The sequence below is a fragment of the Choloepus didactylus genome, chromosome 15 (assembly GCF_015220235.1).
Source record: "Choloepus didactylus isolate mChoDid1 chromosome 15, mChoDid1.pri, whole genome shotgun sequence".
Lineage (NCBI taxonomy): Eukaryota > Metazoa > Chordata > Mammalia > Pilosa > Megalonychidae > Choloepus > Choloepus didactylus.
The window spans coordinates 983,342-1,002,494 of NC_051321.1; the positions used below are offsets into that span (position 1 = coordinate 983,342).

Consider the following 19,153-nt stretch of genomic DNA (forward strand, 5'->3'; position numbering starts at 1 on the left):
TGGCTGCCCACCCCACCTCCCAGGCCAGCGCTCGGCCCCTGCTGCACTAGTCTCTGCCTTCTGGGGATCCCCAGGCTTTCCTCCAGGCTCATGCCTGCTTCCCCTCTTCCCAAAGCAGTGGGCGGTAGACAGCGAGGTCCCAGAGGACCAGGACCCAGGGACCCAGGAAGACAGGCCTACTCAGTGCCCTCAGCAGCTAAGGACTGAGAAGACTTGCCAGAGCACGGTGGTGGGGCCAGGAGAGGTGAAGATCAGGGGCCAGTGAGAAAGGCCCCTCCCTGACCAGATCCTGGGATCTACTAGGGGTAGTGGGCCAGAGATGGAGGGCCCACCTCCAACCAGGTCTCAGGATCTATCAGTGGACAGGAGCAGAGGGTGGGCATCAGCACCTGGCCAGGTGAGGAGTGGGACCAGGTGGGCTGGGCGAGATCAGGGGCAGGGCTTCCGGAACTAACCCTGCCCACCAGCTGGTTGTCAGTTTTAAGGCTCGCTCTCCCTGCCAGGTAAAAGCACCCTCCATGGCCACCCCTGGCCACAGGGCCTCTTGGTTCCCTGAAATGTCCCCAGCAGAGCCAGGGCTGGGGGGGCCAGGGGGGACGAGGGTGACCTTGGGCCATGGACTTCACTCTGCTTTGGTGCATGTGGGAGATGAGTGGAGAAGGGCCAGCAGGAGGCCGATAGCACCAGAGACGCCTCTCCAAGCCTACTGTCGGCCCTCGGCATGGGGCAAGGCTCACAGCACCGTGGACAAGGGCTCAGCTCACCGTGGACAAGGGCTCACAGCTTCATGGATAGGGGCTCGGCTCACTGTGGACAAGGGCTCACAGCAGTGTGGACAGGGCCTCACAGCACTGGGGACAAGAGCTCGGATTGCTGTGGACAAGGCCCGCAGCACTGTGATGACACACCAACATGGGGTCTCCCTGCACCCCATAATGTGACGTCAAATGGCCAGATACACAGGATGGGGGGAGGAGGAGACTCACGCTGACCTCCTCTGTCCCACGGAGACCAAGGAGACAAAGGAACGAGGACCCCGAGAGCCTGAAACACAGTCAGGGGCCGGCCTGCCGCCAGACGCTGCACCGTGAATGGGAGACACACACACACACGAGGCGGCAGAGGAAACCTTGGCACACTTAACAAAGGCCACCCCAACCAGAAGCAACCAGAAAGTCACAATAAAAGGTGGGGAAAAAATACCTACACTCGGAAACAAAATCCTTCTCTTAACTCAAGCTGAAAAGGAAATAGAAAAAAATTGTAGTGTGTCAACAAAATAATGATACAAATAGTACAGTTCAGCTAAAGCACAACAAGGAAGAATGAAGACAAATTAGGTATTTACTCAGAAGTCTTAGAAAAGCAATAAAATACATATAAAGAATGGATACAGAACAAATAAGCAAGAAGAGCAGAAATGAATGAAGCAGAACAGAGAGTGATAGAATTAGTAAATTATTAAAAGCAGTGAGTAAGCAGAGCAACCCCTGGCTGACCTAAAGGAAAGGGGGACGAGCTGGGGGAGGGAGGACTCGGAGAGGCACCTGCCCCCTGCCCCGAGTCAGAGGCGTGCTGACCGTGTGGGAGCAGGCTGCAGGGAGGCTTTGGGGGCTCCCTCGAGGACCAAGTGAGCCCCTGGAACAGCAGATGCCAGGGACTGGGGGCTCAGAGGCTCATGGGCTTTAGTGGGTGGACCTGGCCTAAGTACCCCCCAGAAAAGGCAGGGAGGGTGGGAGGAGGCGGCTGGCCCCTGCACCACGCCGAGGCTGGAAACAGGCAACGGGGCAGGAGCCCTCCGTGCAGGTGCCTGGTGGGGCGGAGGGGGTGGCAGAGACAGGCCTGTGTCTTTCCCACCGACCAGCCACTGCTGGCAGCCACAGCGGAGGGGCCGGCATCACGGGGGGTGGGTGAGGGGCGGCCCCACCAAACAAATCCAGGTGTGCAGAGCCACACAAGGCTTCCAGGGCTGAAAACAATGATCGTAAATTTAAAAAGATGTCGAACTAAAGTTCAGCAGATGAATGAGGAGAGGACGGTAATGCAGAGACCTGAGTCAGAACCTGGGAGACCGAACGGAGAACACATCTCCCAATGCTGACGGCAAGAAGGAGACAGAGCCAGGAGGAGCGACGTGGAACTGACGAGGGTCCCCGACGACGGAGGAGCGGGAGGAGCAGTGATGGCTGACGAGGGAGCGGAGCGAGGCCCTGATGTGGGGCGGGAGCTGGGCTGGCGGCGGGCGGCCGGGTGGGAGGAGGAACCACGGGACACTGGGCTTCGCGTCTCCAAGGCAGGAGCCGCACGCGGGCGCAGGAGTCTCTGCTGATCCCCAGAGGAAAGGAAGTACAGAAAAGAATAAAGAACAGAAAGGAATAAAGAATGGAAAGAACAAGAGAGAGAGAAGATATGCAGGACACAGTTAAAGGGTCTAATATATGTAAAACTGGAGTCCCAGAAGGAGAGATGGAAAAAGATGTAGCATGCACATACTAACCATAAGAGAGGTGGTATGGTATAATATCAGATGAAATATACTTTAAGGAAAGAAATACAAAATGAGAGATAAAAAGAAACATTTTCTAATGATAAGAAAAAAACAATCCTAATTTTGCAGGCAACTAATTCGAGGGCAACTAAATCTGTAGGCAGCCAGTAACATAGCATCAAAATATATACAGCAAAATACAACTTAACTGAAAGAGAAATACACAGGTCCACAATTATAGCTGGAGATTTGTACATGAATCTCTGTCATGAACAGAACAAGCTTAAACAAATCCGTGAGGATGGAGAAGACTGAGCAACGTCATGAATCAACTTGACCTGACATCTACAAAACATTGTATTGAACAACCATGGAATATGTTCTTCTCGAGTAAACATGAGACGTTTACCAAAGTAAGTCCTGTGGTAGGCCATAAAGCAAGTCTCAACAAACTGCAGTAGGCTGGAATCATGGAGAATGTTTTCCAGTCAACGGCCACTATTGACCTGAAGCAGCTCCTCCAGCCCCAGCTTAGCTGAGCACCCACGGCTGGAGCCGACGGCTCAAGTGCACCTCCCAAGAGGGCCTGGGCCAGAACCAACCAGCTCAGCCGCACCCCATTCCTGCATGAGGTAATAAACACTCGCTGTTCTAAGCTGCCCCTTACTGATAGACAACTGCTACATTCTTCTAGCTCCTTGAGTTGTAAGCTTAGATGAATGATTTTTATACACTTTTTTCCTAAACCATGCATTTAAAAGTGATAAACTCACTTCTAAGCATGAATTAAACCCGAATAAAGCAGAGGGAAGGAAATGTAAAGAGCAGAAATTAGCAAAATTGAAAACATACCCAAAATGAGAAAATCAACAAAGCCAAACATTGTTTCTTCACAAGTATTAACGAAACTGATAAATCACAAGATCGATCAAGGAAAAGAAAACGCAAAGTACCAATACCAAGAATGGATATTGGGCATTATTATAGATTCTAGAGACTTTGAAAAATAAGGATATTATGAACTACTTTATGTTAATAAATTTGACAACTTAGATGGAATGAAATGAAAACATTCACTAAAAAACATTTGTCAAAGTTGACACAAAAAATCCCAGAAAATCAGGATAGTCCTACATTTATTAGACGAATCAACTCAAGATGTTTTTAAGATTAGGCCCTTATTCAACTTCCAATCATACATCCAGTGCAGGAGACCAAGTCACGTACACTCCAACAGCTGGCGTAAAAGAACACGCGATAAAGGCTGGTCTGGGATGGCGACTCTGCAGGGGCAGAGGTGTGTGCTGAGCTGGATATCACCGTCCCACGCTCGGGGGGGGGGGGTGGTCAGCGCCCTGGAGGGGCCACAGCCAAAGCAGAACATCACTGCTGGGCAGAGAAGAGGGTCAGTTCTCGCCCAGAGCCCCCTCCCCTCCTGGCCAGCGCTGGGATTGTCGGGCTTCCGAGCTGGCAGAGAATCTGGTGAATGAGCCTTGCCTTCCTCTATTAAATAGCTAAGTAAAAGCTGCGATTACATTTGGGAGGAGGGGTTCACGGTGGGGTGGGGTGCAGACATTCAAGCCTTCCACCATGGGACTGGCAGACGCAGGCCAACAAGAATGACAGTGCAGCCAATTTATAGTATTTGCTTTCTTTTAATGCAGCTTAAACCCTTTTACAGCCTCGAAAAAACCAACATCAAATGTATTGTAAAATAACAGGCTGACGGTAAAATAAGTTGTTAGAATAACTCTGGATCCCAATATCCCCCCTCCACCACGTAAGAGATGACACCTGAGAAAGAAAACAAAATACTAATTTTTCATGTTTGAAGATGTTTCAGGCCATACAAGTGATACTTTGTCCTTAATATGTGTAAATGTTTTCAGATTCTTAATATTTTATTTTAAAAAATATATTTTGAGGCTTTGATGTGGATGGGCGAAGTGGAAGGTTTCCAGTTAGAGTTGTGAATTGATGATTTTTGTTCAAGCTGCATTCCAATTTTAGTTTCATTACTTCATCCTGTAGCCTTTTGGCCTTTTGGGGAAAGAGGAGGGAGATAAAAGTCAACAAGGCTCGCAGGACGCAGAATGTCACCCTTCCCTGGCGCAGATGGGCTCTGCTGGGTATGCCGTGCAGCCGCCCTTCGGGCCCTGAGGGGGTGTCGACGGGCAAAGCCGGGCTTCCCTTCCCCAGGGTGCTCCTAGGCACATCACTGCGGCTGCCCCTTGGCGCAGCCCTGCCCACAGCCCGCTGGGCCGCCTGCCCTGCCCTGGGGGACACCAAGCTCTCGACGCAGACATGTGGGGCACCCATCTTGGGGACCCCACACACAGCAGTCTGAGTAAATTCCAGGCAAATGAGCGAGTGAGTGGAGAATCAGGGACGGTCCTGCTGCAAACTCAAGGCGGGGGCCATCCCCAGGTGGCCTGCTGGCCAAACATCGGCCCCGGCATGGCTCCACCTGGGACTCACACCTGTCCGGAGAGGTGCCAGGCCATGGCTGCCATCCTCGTGGCACAGACACAGAAGCTGAGGGGTAGCAGCTTTCCATGGAAGCAAAGACAGGTTTTCTGCTCCAAATCCCACACTCCCAGTCTGCTGGGCCAGCAAAAGGTGAGACTGAGATCGAGGTACCTTGGGCCTCACGTGGGACACGGCTGCCGGCAGCTGGGCAGGCTCTGTCAGAGAAGGTGGTCAGGGGCCCTTGTTTCCAGAGTGTCCTGGCCCCCTCCCCACCCCCAAGGATGGTGGCCCCTGTCCCTGGACCTCCCTTCCCCACAGAGGGCCCTTCCATCACACCACCCAGGTGTGGCACCTTCTTCTGTTTCTCTAGCGCCCTGCTGGAGAGGTGCAGGGGGGTCTGCTGTTGTGCGAGGTGGGGAAGGGGACCCAGGGATCTAATTTGACCTTGTGAAGACTTTCAGCCAATCCTCTGTTTTTAGTTTCTTGTTCTGTGGCTTGGGCGTTTTGTAGAATGAATCTTTGCTTCTTGTTAACATCTCTCTCAGTGGCCCTTACATTTCACCACTAGGTGGCCTTCTGCTTCCAAAACCAGGCTGGGTTCTGTGTGTGTGAAAACGCAGGCTCTGTATGCATGAGAATGCAGGCTCTGTATGTACAAGGACACAGGCTCTGTATGCATGAGGACACGGGCTTTGTATGCACGAGGAAACAAGCTCAGTTGCTGTAACAAGCTCAGTTGCTGTAACAAGGCCCAGATGAGGGTGGCTGAAACCAGGTGGAATGGTTTCTGAGAGGGCAGTTTCCAGAGTCGGAGACTTTGATTCTCTTGATGGATGGTGGTTCTGCCTTCTTCAATTTGTGGATTTTGTCTTGTGGTCTGGGCTCCAGGTCCAGCCATTGGGCTTGCATTCCAGTCAGAGGAAAGAACAAGTAAGGGCATGTTCCTTCCCTTCAAAGGTGAGTCTCAGAAGTTTCACCCCCCATCCTCCGTCCACATCCCATTGCATGCCCTCATCTAGCTGTGGGGAGTCAGGGCCATGGGGCCTCAGATGGGTAGCCTGTGCCCAGTTAAAACTCAGGACTCACTCACAAAAGGAGAGAGGCAGGACCACCTCATTTCTGAGCAGCCTCCTCCCAGGGTCTCAATCCTGAGAAGTTTGTCACTTTTGTTTCCTTACCTGTCATCTTGGTGGGGTTTTGGCAGAATGAAGATTAACATGTGCAAAACTGACCCTGCTTATCTGGGAAGGCAAGTCTGCCCATAACATTTCCTTCTTCACTCATCTGGACTCTCTGGGGCTACCTCACCCGATAGGACCCTTGCCACCCATTTGCCCTGACCCCTGACCTGACTCGAGCTCCTGGCTGAGGGCCCTGCCCCAGTCTACTGCTCACCACCCTTGCCCATGGTGGTTCCCTGGCCCAGGGGCTCTGTCCTCAGGAAGCCCCCACTGTTCCTTCTAGCTTATTATGCACCACCCAGGACTGCTCATGGGCTGTGCCCCCAGCTCCTCCATGTACCCCAAATGTAGTGCATCACACGCTGTGATGAGGACACGAGAGGTGAAAGGTGAGATGGGAACGCAACATCTCCCTCACCTATGCCATCACCCCTTCACCTGCACCCCACCCCCTCGCCTGCGCCATCATCTCCCTCACCAAAATGCATGCTCCTCAAACACGTAAGCTGTGTTTCGTTCAATGTATGCCCACCTTGGGCTGCAGCAGGGTGGCTGCCCTCCCTGGGGCTCCACGGCACTTATGGATGGAGAGAGCCTGCTCCCTGTTCCAGGTGTGCAGATGACAGGTGACAGGTGAACTGTGCTTCCCTTAAAGCGCCAGTCCCAGGCCCTGCCAGGGCGAGGGCTCCTGGAATCTCCCCATGAGCCTGTCCCAGGACACACAGCTCTGCCCACCTGGGGACAAGGAAAGACCTCTGCAGCCTCGCCCACTCACCCCAGAGAGCACAGGGACACAATGGGGGCAGATTTGAAATGATCCTCTCTGCCAGGATGTACAAATCTGTTAACTACTGATTGTAAAGAAAATAGCCCCCCCCCTTTAAGCTAATGGTCCCATGTGGAGTGCATAAAAAAAGACCACTGTGTGAAATGGGCCTTGCATGAGACTCAACTTCTCAGGAATCAAATTTCAGAAAAGTAATTATAAATACGATCATCTCATTCTTTTTTATTTTTCAAAGAAAAACTATCGGCCCTGCAGCCATGCCCATCCACCTGGTCTGGGCGGGCCTGCAGGGCAGCCCATCAGGACCCCATCTCTACCCTTGACCCCGAGCTTGTGTTTCTGATTCTACTGCACAGGAAAACTCATTTTAATGCAGGCCCGGCTGTTGTCGAACATCAAGAATGTTTTTATGCCAATTTTGCTTAGCATCTGAAGTCACAGCCAGTCATGCAATCCCGGAATCTGAGAAAGGCGGAGGAGGAGGAGGAGGAGGGAGAGGGTAGGGGGAGTGTGAGGAGGAGTGGGAAGAGGAGGAGGAGTGGGAGGGGAGAAGGAGAAGGGGAGGAGTGGGGAAGAGGAGTGAGAGGAGGAGGGGGGATGGGAGGAGGGGAGGGAGGAGGAGGAGGGGAGGAGAGGAGGGGGAGGGGAGGAGGGGTGGGAGGAGGAGGAGGGGGGAAGAGTGGGAGAGGAGGAGGGGACAGCCCAGGGCCACCTGGACAGCAAACCGCATTGGCATGTGAAAGTGCATCTCCCCAGGACTTACTTCCTCTAGGGCAAGATTCCTGGCTCCCAAAGTGCATTCTGGGGCGCCGGGAAACCCCCGTCTTCCTGCGGCCCTCCCAGGGCCTCCCAGGCCGGGCCAGGGCGTGAATGGTGAGGTACAGGCTGCGTCAGGGCTTCCCTGAGCCCTCTGGGAGCTGCCCAGGGGCCCGCTGTGGCTGGACGCGACGCTTCTGGGAAACTTCCTGTGGCCCGTGTTGCTCAATCGTGGGAAGGCAGCAGGAGCTAAGTCCTGCGGACTCCGTCCCGAGGAGGTGGCCGGGTGTGTGCACACAGGCTTCAGGGTTCGCACGAACGGGGGTTTGGCTCTGAGCTCACCCTCCGTGGGGGATCTTGGGCCTGGCACGGGGTCTCCTCGATCCTCAGCTTCCTGCCCCGGGAAATGGGGGTGCTGCAACCTTTCTGACAAGGTTGTTGAGAAAGTCAACGAAGAGAAATTTCCTTCTAGGTAACTCCCTCCTTGTCAGGTGCTCACCAGGCTGCTTGGGGCTGTCGACCCCGCGGCGGAGAGTGGCCCCGGCGCACCGGAGGGAACCCTCGAGCCTCGGGTTTCCAGGACGATTGAGACCCAGATGAGTTGAAGCGCTGGGAGCTTGGGGGTACCCACGCGCAAAGTTATACCCCTAAACCAGAGGTCTGGAGCGGATACAGCGGCTCCGGAGAGGCAGGTGAACGCTCCCTGCGTGGAAGGCCAGCGGGGTCAGAGCAGGGGGTCTCCATGGCCGCCCCGCCTGGGCTCCAGGGAGAGGGAGACGCCAAAGGGGGACCTCTGCCCCTTGCCCACAGGAGTGCTGCCTGGCTCTGGAAGGTGCAGGAGCCTCAGCCCTTGGGGAGCCTGCGGGCAGGGCGGGGAGACAGGCTTCCTGGATCCCAGGACCAGGGGATCCCGCAGGGCCGGCCAGGCGGGCTGCCGGCGCCTTCCACCCGGGGGAAGGGCGTCTCCCCTGAGCCCGCGGTCCCCGGAACCCTGCCGGGCACACTGCCAGCTTCAGCCAGGGCTGCTGGGTGGATGCCGTGGCCGGCCGGCGGCCAGGTGAGAAGACAGCGACCACCCGCGCCTCCGGGTGGGACTGCAGCAAGCGGCCCGGGCCCCGCCCCGGCAACCAGGGCCGCAGCCGCGCCCACCCACACCCTGCCCACAGACACGCCCAAACCACGCCCCTAGAGACCACGCCCCGCGACAGCCACGCCCACCGCACAAGGCCCCGCCCTGACCACGCCCGCCGCCGTCCTGGGCGCGCGCCCCTCTGAGCCCGCGCTGCACCCCGGGCCGGGCCACTGCGGACAACGATTCGGGGTGTCAGTCATTGAGACACGTGGGCGGCGGCCCCCGCTTTCCAGCCGCGCTCCGAGGAGGCGTGGGCCTGCGCTCTGGGTTTGGTGAGACCCTTCACCGGCCGCCCGCCCACAGCCTTACCACTTCCAGATCCTGCGCTGCCTGCCGCATCTCCTCCAGCGGCGCCGACTCCCCGAACCTCTTCCTTCTCTCGTGCATGTGCTGGATGTGCTGTTTTATCCTGTCCTCCAAATCCCCCTCTTGGAAGGCTCTGGAAAACAGAGGGCAGTGAGGAAAAACGCTCCCCTTCCGTGCCCGGCGCTGCTATACCCGGGACGGAGGCCAGTCCCTTCTTCCTCGGACCATAGGCCTCCAGGGACCCCCAGAGGCCCCTGGGGATCCCAGCGTCACCACCGTGGTCCCCTGGGCTCATCCTCATCGATTTAGAAGGTCTAAAGCAAACACTGATCTAAAAGTACATCCACTAAGTCACTAAGACATTGCACATTTAGAACACTACTTTCCTTCCACATAAAAAACAGCATGGCTTGTTTTCATACAAAATACATCGTTTTGACATGAATTACATAATTTTTGATATAATTATATGAAAGGAAATCATTTTATATGAAACACATCATAATAAATCCTTACACAGAGGAACAGAAAATTATTTCAAATAAAGTGTTTTAGACTTGTTTGTCTCGTTAGCATCAGGGTGCAGGGCTTTGGGATTGATACTCTCTGATTTTAAACACAACAGCATGCCAGGAAGTGCCAGAGAACCTAGTGCTTAAGGCCAGGTGAGGGGAGCTCCGGGGCCTGCTGAAGCCGGGGTCGGCCTGGAGGCCACCGACGGGCCCTCGACAGGTGAATCCAATCGCCCGCAGACTGGGCCCTCCCTGAAGGGTCCCAGCCCACGGCCCCAGCCCGGGGTCTGTGCTGGCCTGGCTTGCTTTCCAACACACAGCTGAAGGCAGTGTTGCCGCCTGTTGAGCCCCATATGAGGTGGCCTGCAGAAGGCGCAGATCCTCTGAGCTGTGGGGACTCCGGGTTCTTGGTAAAATCGCAGACACGAAGGTGGCCTGAGTGCCTGTGGCGTGCATGGTCTGCCATGGGCTTTCAAAGGCCCACAAAGACACACAATGCTCGATCTAAACCACAGGGATGTGACATTAATTTAATCTGACAGCCTGCGAGATTTTCCCAGGGTTCTCAGATCAATGAAGAACAAATTTTCCAGGAATAAGACATGCCCCCAGGCTCTGGATCTCCCTCCCACACCCGAGACCCAGGCCCTGCGCCCACCTTCCTTGGGCAGCCACACAGCTCTGTGAGCCTGATGGCCCCAGGGGGTGCAGCCCGTCCTCCCACCTGCCCCTGGGAATGAGGAACGACACCCCACCCGCCCCTGGCCGGGCTGCCTGCCGGCCCCTACTCAGCTGTCAACCTCATTCCGCATGCTACCGCGCCTCGAGTTCTGGTGATGCTGCTGCCTTCACACCCCGGGTGGTCCTGGCTGCCCCCACACCCGCTGGCCCTGCCTCAGTCAGGCCACCTTCCCCTGGACCCCAAGCTGGCCTCTTTTCCCTGGGGTCTCAGCCCTCAGCCAGGAGGGTCTTTCTCCTGCTGAAGCCCACACTCCCAGCACTGCACCAGGACCTTTAGCTGCAGGCCTGCCTGCACACGCCCGCACACGCCTGCTCATGCCCGCACACGCCTCCCTGTGCCTGCACACGCCCTGGCCATGCTCAGCTGGGCAGCGTCACCACACATGTTCTGCGAGCCCACTCAACTCTGGGGTGCAGCTGTGTGGCCTGGAAGGGCCCGGGAGGCTCCCCGCTCTCTGAGCCCTTGCCCAGTGTCTTCCGAAGGCCTGCCCTGATGCCCAGAGACACTGGCACATCTGCATCCCTGCGGCTGGGCGGAGGGCTGTGTCCACGCCCCAGGTGCCCACAGACGTCACAGGCAGGCAGGAAGGGGCCAGCCGGAAGTGCAGGGGAGTCACACCCCCAAGGCCCACCCTCCCTCAGGTAAGGGGCCTAGTGGGCAAGGGGCTGGGTTCTGTGTCCCTTGGTGGAACAACGTGGAGACACATTTGGCACTCGGCTTGAGGGGCCCCGGTGAGCTGTGAGGCCCGGCCCCCTACCGTGGCACTCACTCATTGTCACAGCCCTCAGGGGTGCTGCCCTCCCCGGTGCCCTTTCACTCTCCCCACTGGTGCCTTCTGCTATGGCTTCAGAATAAATCACCCACTCCCAGGACCCGTATCGGGGAACTGCTATCGGGGGCCCACGCCAGGCCAACTGGTACCAGGAGTGGCCCTGGGTCGTGGATGCGCAGGAGAAGATCTGGGATCGGGTCCCTACCCAGGCAGATGGAGCCAAGCCCGGCTGCGGTGCAAGGGGGGTGGTCCAGTGTGGGCGAAGCTCGATGCAACCCGGGTGAGTGGGCACTGGTGTGAGGGGAAGCACCGCCAATGCCTGGATGCCCGCTTGCCACAAGCCCAGAGGCAATGGCAACGAAGACCAGGGGGCCACACCTGCTTCTGCAGCTGCCCCGGAAGCACTGAGGCAGGGAAGGGCAGGCCAGCACAGAGCTCCAGCAATCTGGTGCCAGGCAGCCAGGGCCCCCACGGCAGCCAGCGGAGGAGGGCGCTCATCACCTGGGGCTGGAGGCCGTGTGAAAGAGGTCGCATTGGCATTTCCCTTGGGGAGGAAGTGGCAAAGGAGCTTGGGCACATGGCCTGGGGCGCCGGGTCTGCGAGGAAAGCCGGGGGCCCGGGAGGATCGGGGAGGGTGTGTGGGTGGCCCCAGCAGAAGCCCCCGGCGGAGGTCCCAGCAGAGGAGGCCCCAGCAGGGCCTGGATGTGCTGGTGATGCAGTCGATGCAGCTGGTGCCCGGGCTGAAGGGTGAGCCCTACACCCGCGTCCACCGGCCTCGGAGTGTGCTCTTATGTGGAAGTGGGGTCTCTGCAGATGCAGTTCGTTAAGACAGGGTCACACTGGGCTGGGTGGGCCCTGCATCCACTGACTGGTGTCCTTATAAGAACAGAAAACAGGCACCCCCAGACCCACCAAGCGCAGGCCCTGAGACAATGGCCGATACTGGCAGGCGCCTCCACGGGCCCAGGACGCTGGTACGGCCGTCCCCCCACCAGAGCTGGAAGAGGCAGGAAGCACCCCCCCCCAAGCCCCCAGCGGAGCGAGGCCCAGCCGACACCCAGAAGGGAGAGCGAGCACGTTGCTGCTGGTTTGAAGCCCCCGACAGGTAGTGTCCTTTCTCAGCCGCCCCAGGAGAGAAACACAGGCAGCTGGAGAAGTTGCCGGGGGGAGGGCCACGTGGGGGGCTCCCCGTCGGCCCTGGAGCCCATAGGGCGGCGGTCAGCGAAGGCACCAGCGGCGGAGGTGGCGGAATCCGGGGAAGGAAAACCTGATACCAACCACACTTCCTCACTCGCGTGCGATGCTCTCAGTCGGTTTTGTCTCGTTTTTCCAGGTGGATTTATTGGCGTTTTCTTGTTCTCTATCAGATCTGTGGCAAAGGGGATCTTTGATGCCACCTAGGAAAATGCAACAGGATGTTTCAGGAATCCAGAAAAATAATGCTTTTAACACGAAGCAAACCTTCCAGGCTCTCAGGCTGGTCTCTCATCCATGAGGACTGACCACGGACGTCCAGAAGTGAGTGCACTGGTCACCACCCTCCTACCTCAGGGCTGCGAGGGTCACCTCTGTGGGAGCCCCCCCTTGTGTCCCCTGGACCCAGATGAGAAGGGGAGCAGTGGAGTGGGGTCATGGGCGAGCTGTGATGGCCACTGCAGACACCCGGAGTGTCACCCGCCGCGAACCCTGCGGCACCACAGAGGCGAGATGTGCTCTCCTAGACAGGCCCGAAGCCTTTTCCACAGACGCGACGATGGTCAAGCTTACCCGTGAGCGCTCACACATGTGGCAAGCAAGGCGAGGAAAGCAGAAAAAGTCTTGTGGTTTAGAACCTGCATTATAATCTCACTGGTATTGAACATGGACAATGCACTGACACACTGCTGAAGATGCACACGAAGTAGGTCTGTGCGGCTTTTATACAAAGACCACCGCGTCTGCAAGTGGGAACGCGCGCCTTCCAGACGTGCGTGTGAGTAAGGCCGCGTGGGCCCCCCTCTCCAGCCCTCCACGCTGCCCCCTGCAGTCTAACATGGACCCCACACCCTCTGGGGCCTGGAAACCCAAAGGCAAGCCAACAGGGGTCGGCAGCCCCACTTCCATCTTCAAGTCTCTTGTAAATGAGTTTCCTCAGACCATCCCATGAGGTGGTGAGGTCTGGCCACCATCTTCCTGGACAGGCCTGATGGCCAAGAGGACAGAGGTAATGAGAGAGGGGACCAAGAAACCCAGCAAAGGACGACGTGCTGATTTTTTGGAAGCACTCTGTAAGAATTCACAGATCACTTATGTTTATTTTGAAAGCACAACAAATTCCTTATAACTTATACATTACAGCATTGCACAAAATATGTTTAAAAGCATTCTTGTTGCTAGAATGTTCCAGACTCCTAACAGCCCACGGCCAGGGTCTCTTCGATGCCCAGTTCCCTGAGGCTCTGTGTCTGATCTGGGTTTTCTCATCGCCCTCCTCAAAATGCTGTCCTTCTGCCCCCGTCCTCCTGCCCCTGTCTTCTGTCTTCCTGCCCCCTGTCCTATCCTCCTGTCCCTCTGCCCTCCTATCCTGTCCTCCTGCCCTGTCCTTCTGCCCCATGCTCCTCTCTCCCCTGTTCCCCTGCTCCATCTTCTGTCCTCCTTTCCCCTGTCCCCTGTCCTCTTGCCCTCTTATCCCCCTGTCCTCCCGCCCCGTTCTGGTCCCAGAACTGGGACACACCCCATTCCCTCTCACCCTGCCTTGGTTCCACAGCTCCGGGCCTCACGGGTTTTCCTCTCTGGAGCCTCTGGTCATGTCCCTCTCTCTCGTCTCCTACCTCCATGAGCCGCCCAGGATGTCTGGCTGGAGGCCCAGTCCCCCCATCTGGGGTCTGTGTGTCCACGTCCCTGAAACACCCCCTGCTGAGAGAAGCCCCGATGTCCTGATGCAGAGGCCTGCTCTCCTTCCTCCCTGCAGCCTGCTTCCTGAGCTGGCTTCCCTGCTCTGCTCGCCGTGCCCTGATAAAACCAGCGAGGCGCTCCCCTCATTTCCCTCCCCAGGAGCACCATCCCCACCTCTCCCCTTACTCCAGCCCCTGCTGCAGCCACCAGCTTCCGGCAGCACCTTTGTGCCGTCGACCTGCTCCAGCCCCAGGCCTTCCTCACGCAGTGGAGACTCTGGTGCAACCCGGCCATGGGGGGAGCGACCAAGGCAGGGCACCCCGGGCCAGGCGTCCTGTGGGTGCTGTCTCCACGCTGCCTTCAGGCAGCTTAGAATGAGAGGAAGAGAAATCTTAAATGAAAACCTGCAAATAAACAAACATGAATGCAAATGTACTGCCAAATTTCCAGCATTAAATTGTATTTTCCAAGAAGAGTGCTGTGCTGGTTTGGATGTATTATGTCCCCAAAACACCATGTTCTTTGATGCAATCTTGTGTGGGCAGACGTATTAGTGTTGATTGGGTTGAAATTCTTTGATTGAGTGTTTCCATGAAGATGTGACTCAATCACTGTGGATGAAACGTTTGATTAAATTATTTCCATGGAGATGTAGCCCCACCCATTCAGGGTGGGTCTTGATTTAATCACTGGAGTCTTATAAAAGAGCTCACAAACAGAAGGACCTCAGAGCAGCTGAGAGGGACATTTTGGAGACAGCTGCTGAAAGCAGACGTTTGCTTATACTTTGGAAATACTAGCCCAGAGTTTGCTCCAGAGAAGCTAAGAAAGGATAAAATGCCCCAAGAGCAACATTTTGAAGAACACCGAGGTGAGAGAGGAGCTAGAACACAACCTGGGATCAGCAGATGCCAGCCAAGTGCCTTCCCAGATAACAGAGGTTTTCCGGATGCCACTGGCCTTCCTTCTGTGAAGGTATACTTGTGTTGATGCCTTAATCTGGACATTTTCATGGCCTTCAGACTGTAAATTTGTAACCAAATAAACACCCTTTATAAAAGCCAATCCAGTTCTGGTATTTTGCATAAAGGCAGCATTAGAAAACCAGAACAAGTGCCAAAACAAAGTCATATTCTTTATGAAATGGCATATTCTTTAAAAAAGTTCTTTTTAAAACTATATTTGTAAACACCATCCATGAAGTCTTTCACTCATAAACAAAGGTTGCAAAGGCTTCTGTAAGCATCTATCTGTAAATATTTGCCCAAAGCATCCCACCCACCCACCCTCCCACGGAAGGGGTGGACACTACAGGGCGAGGAAGTTGGAGGTCCTGGAGCGGCCTCTGCTTCTAACCAGGGCTGGGAGGTGGTGTTTCGAGAACCCCCAGAAACGGAGAGCAGGCACATGGACACTTCCCACAATGGGCACCCAAGCAAGTGGGCATCTTCCCAGTAATTCATTCTGGTTGTATCTTACAACAGTATGGGTCCAAGACAGACTGAAAATTAAAATCAAACAAAGCAGCTGGAGGGCTCCCTAGACGGATGTGAGCACTGTGCCAGGAGGGTCTTTGAAGGGGTCTCCGTTGAGGTGCCTTGGCAGATGGAAGGTGGGGGGAGGGAATAAGGGTGACAGACGAGGACTGTCTGTGCCTGGATGTCCAGCCAGGAGACCCTCGACCTCAGATTTCAGAGATCGGAGGCAGAGGAGGCCTCCCAAAACCCAGTCTTCCCAAATTACGTGTCACCCAATCAGACTGCAAACCTCCAAACAAGCCTGTGTACGTGTCTCACACCACAGCACCCGCGGTGTTCTGAGATGACTGTCATTAAGTTCTGTGCATGCAAGAGGTTTACAGCTGGCAGTAAGTATTGGTGATCAGAAAATACACCTTACCTGAAAATATACTTCACATTTAAAAATAATGACAGGACTTCATTCTGAGCAGGATGTAGTAGGTGAGGGCAGGCCACACTCCCACTGCCACACTGGAAAAAGCCAGGTGAATTCCAAAAAAAAAAGCATATTCTTAAAGGCATTACAGAACTGCACGAGTAATGAGGGTTAGATTCATTAAGATTTCAGAGTCAGGAAAGTTTTCCAAGGTAAGCGGACTGTCCTCACCAGCTACCGTTTCTGTAGCGGAATTTAGGAATTCTGGGCACAGGCTGCCAGACTTGCCAGACAGGGTTCTTGGCCAGGGGAAAAGGACACCAGCAAAGCTTTTGGCAGCCACTTGGGGCTGGGGTGTCGAACTGGAAGCTTGAATGGGCTCCAACACACGGCTGGTCTCCCTGTGGGACAGTTGCTGAGTTCCAGTATTGTGCAGGAAGATCGGGAGCCAGGCCAGAAACACAGAGTGCAACCTCCTGTGGTCTCACAGTGCTTAGGACACCAAGTTGTAGTCCCAGCTGCACCCCTCACCTCCCCCAGGGTTTTGAAGGTACATGGGGTGTCTGACGACACTGAGCTGGGACCTCAGAGGACAGAACTGGTTTCCTGCATGCTTTAGTGGCTGAGGTGATGGAGCTCTGCCAGGCTCTCAATCAGAGGCACTAATGAGACACACAGGAGAACAGAGTAAACTAGGGGTAGACTGAGTCCACAGGGCAGTAGAAAAGTTCATACGTCACTCTTCTCACTTTCTGGAAGACAAGAATTTTCCAGACCATCAATTTCTGATTTCTTTGTACCCAAGAGTCCAGTTCTCAGTTTATCTCTTTCCTCTTGTATTTTACTACAAGCTGCAAGGAGAAGCCAGGCTGCATTTTCTACATTTAGTTTGCAAATCTCTTCAGCTTAGTATCCCAGCTCATTGCTTTCAAATTCTGCCTTCCATCTGACACCAGGACTCAATTTTGCCAAATTCTCTGCAACTTTAAAACAAGGATTGCCTTTCTTCCAGTTTGCAATGACACTTTCAACATTTCTCTCTAAGGCCTCATCAGAAGTATCTTTAGAGTCCATATTTCTACCAACAGTCTCTTTAAAGCAATCTAGGCCTTTTCCACCAAGCTCCTCCCAATTCTTCCAGAATCTTCCCCTTATCTATTTAAAAAGCCGTTCCAAAATGTTTGGTATTTGCAAACCCAGCAGCACCCCACTTCTCTGGTACCAAAATCTGTTCCAGTTTGCTAAAGCTGCCATTAGGCGAAATATCAGAAATGGATTGGCTTTTATAAAGGGCATTTATTAAGTTACAAATTTACAATTCTAAGGCCATAAAAGTGTCCAAACTAAGGCAACAACAAGAGGATACTTTCACTGAAAAAAGGCCGATGGGTGCTTCAACTCTGTCCGCTGTGAAGGCACATGGCTGCTGTCTAGTGGTCCTTTGCTCTTGAGTTCTGGTTTCAAAATGGCTTTCTCCAAAATGTCTTTGGGTTTCTGTCTCTCTTAGCTTCTCTCTCTCAGCTCCTGAGCATCCTTGCTTGTTCTCCCAGGGTGTTTCTCTCTAAGCATCTGGGGATCCTCTCTTAGCTTCTCTGGGGCAAACACAGGCCTTCATCTCTTAGCTTAGCATCTCCAAATGTCTTTCTGTCTGCATCTCCAAGCGTCTGGGTCTGTGTTGGCCCCTGAGCTCTCTTAAGGACTCCAGTAAACTAATCAAGACCCTCCTTGGATGGGTGGGGGTCATATCTCCATGGAAATAATCTAATCAAAAGATCCCACCCACAGTAAGTCTGCCCCCACAAGACTGAATTAAAAGAATATAGCTTTTGTGGGGGACATAATAGATTCAAACCAGCACAACTGCCAACTATGAACTCTGTATACAGCAAAACTTTCTTTCAGAAATGAGGGAGAGAATAAGACATTTCTGGATAAACAAAAGCTGAGGGAGTCTGTCACCACTAGACCTGTCCTATAAGCAATTTTAAAGTGAGTTCTTCAGATTGAAAGGAAAGGACACTAAACAGTAGATCGAAGTGGCATAAGGAAATAAAGATCTCTGGTATAGATAACCATATGGTACTTATAAATGTCAGTACTACTGTATTGTGTTTAGTATGCAACTCCACTCTTTACATCTTACAGGATCTAAAATTCATATGCATAAAAATTTAACAATAAATCTATGGTTTGGGGCAAACAATGTAAAAAATATAATTTATGAGAAAAACAACATAAAGATGAAGGTACAGAGGGATAGGGACACATAGATTGTCTTTGATGTTGAAATTAAGTTGGTATCAAATCAAATGAGACTGTACAGGTTTACAATGTTAAATTCAAGCCCTATGGTAACCACAAAGAAAATATTTGAAAAATACACACAGAAGGAAATCAGTAGGGACTCCAAAGCGTTCATAAAAAACATCAAATAAATATGAAAGCATGCAGTAATGAAAGAATTGGGGTTGAAAAAGTATAAAACTTAGAAAAAATAAATAGCAAAAGAGCAGAAAAAAAAGTTTGGCATTATAAGTAGTTACTTTAAATGTAAATGGGTTAAATTCTCCAACCAAAGGCAGAGATTGGCAAAAGGGCTAAAAAAGAATGCCCCAACTATATGTTATTTCCAAGAGATACACCCCAAATCCAAAGACACAAGTAGGTTGAAAAGGAAATGACTGAAAAATATTCCATGCAAGAGTAACTAAAAGAAAGCAGGGTAGGTATACTAATATCAGGCAAAACAGACTTTAAATGCAAACATGTCATAAAAGTAAAGAAGGTGGAAACGGAAGAAGACAGTGGCATAGAGAGGAGTGGAAGTTAGTTAGTCCCCCTGGAGCAACTAATAAACAACCAGGAACAACTAGTAAATGATCTGGAATAACTGCTAGGGGACAACTGTAACTGTCCACACATTGTGCACCAATCTGGATTGGGAGGAATGCCTGAGATCACAGTGTGGAATCTGTGAGTGGAAACCATATATCCAAGCTGGGAGCCCCCGCCCCCCATGGCAGCCCAAATGGCAAAGCCTCGCTGTGATAGAGAGCAGCACTCCCTGAACAAGCGACTATTCCTAAGTCCAGTTCCAACTGGGGTTTTAATTAAGAAACGCGGACTGATCAATGCAAGCTATGAATCCCCAACAAGCAGACAGAGGCTTTTAGTGACAACTGACCTTAAAGAGCCAGGAGACTTCTCCGTCCCAGGAGGGGAGCCCAGAGGACCAGGT

The 19,153-nt window shown here is 53.6% G+C and overlaps 1 protein-coding gene across 1 annotated transcript in view; it reads right to left on the bottom strand.

Moving 5' to 3' along the window:
* Positions 1-4,534: 4,534 nt before the first annotated feature.
* LRRC27 (leucine rich repeat containing 27) overlaps positions 4,535-19,153 on the bottom strand; it is a 65,106-nt gene continuing 50,487 nt past the window's right edge. Inside the window, exons 11-16 of the mRNA XM_037804676.1 lie at positions 12,437-12,542; positions 9,123-9,252; positions 8,181-8,384; positions 7,689-8,075; positions 6,671-6,873; positions 4,535-5,859 (exon numbers count right to left, since the gene is read on the bottom strand). Coding sequence (XP_037660604.1) covers positions 5,499-5,859; positions 6,671-6,873; positions 7,689-8,075; positions 8,181-8,384; positions 9,123-9,252; positions 12,437-12,542 — 1,391 coding nt within the window. The 3' untranslated portion in view covers positions 4,535-5,498. The remainder of the gene's footprint in view (positions 5,860-6,670; positions 6,874-7,688; positions 8,076-8,180; positions 8,385-9,122; positions 9,253-12,436; positions 12,543-19,153) is intronic.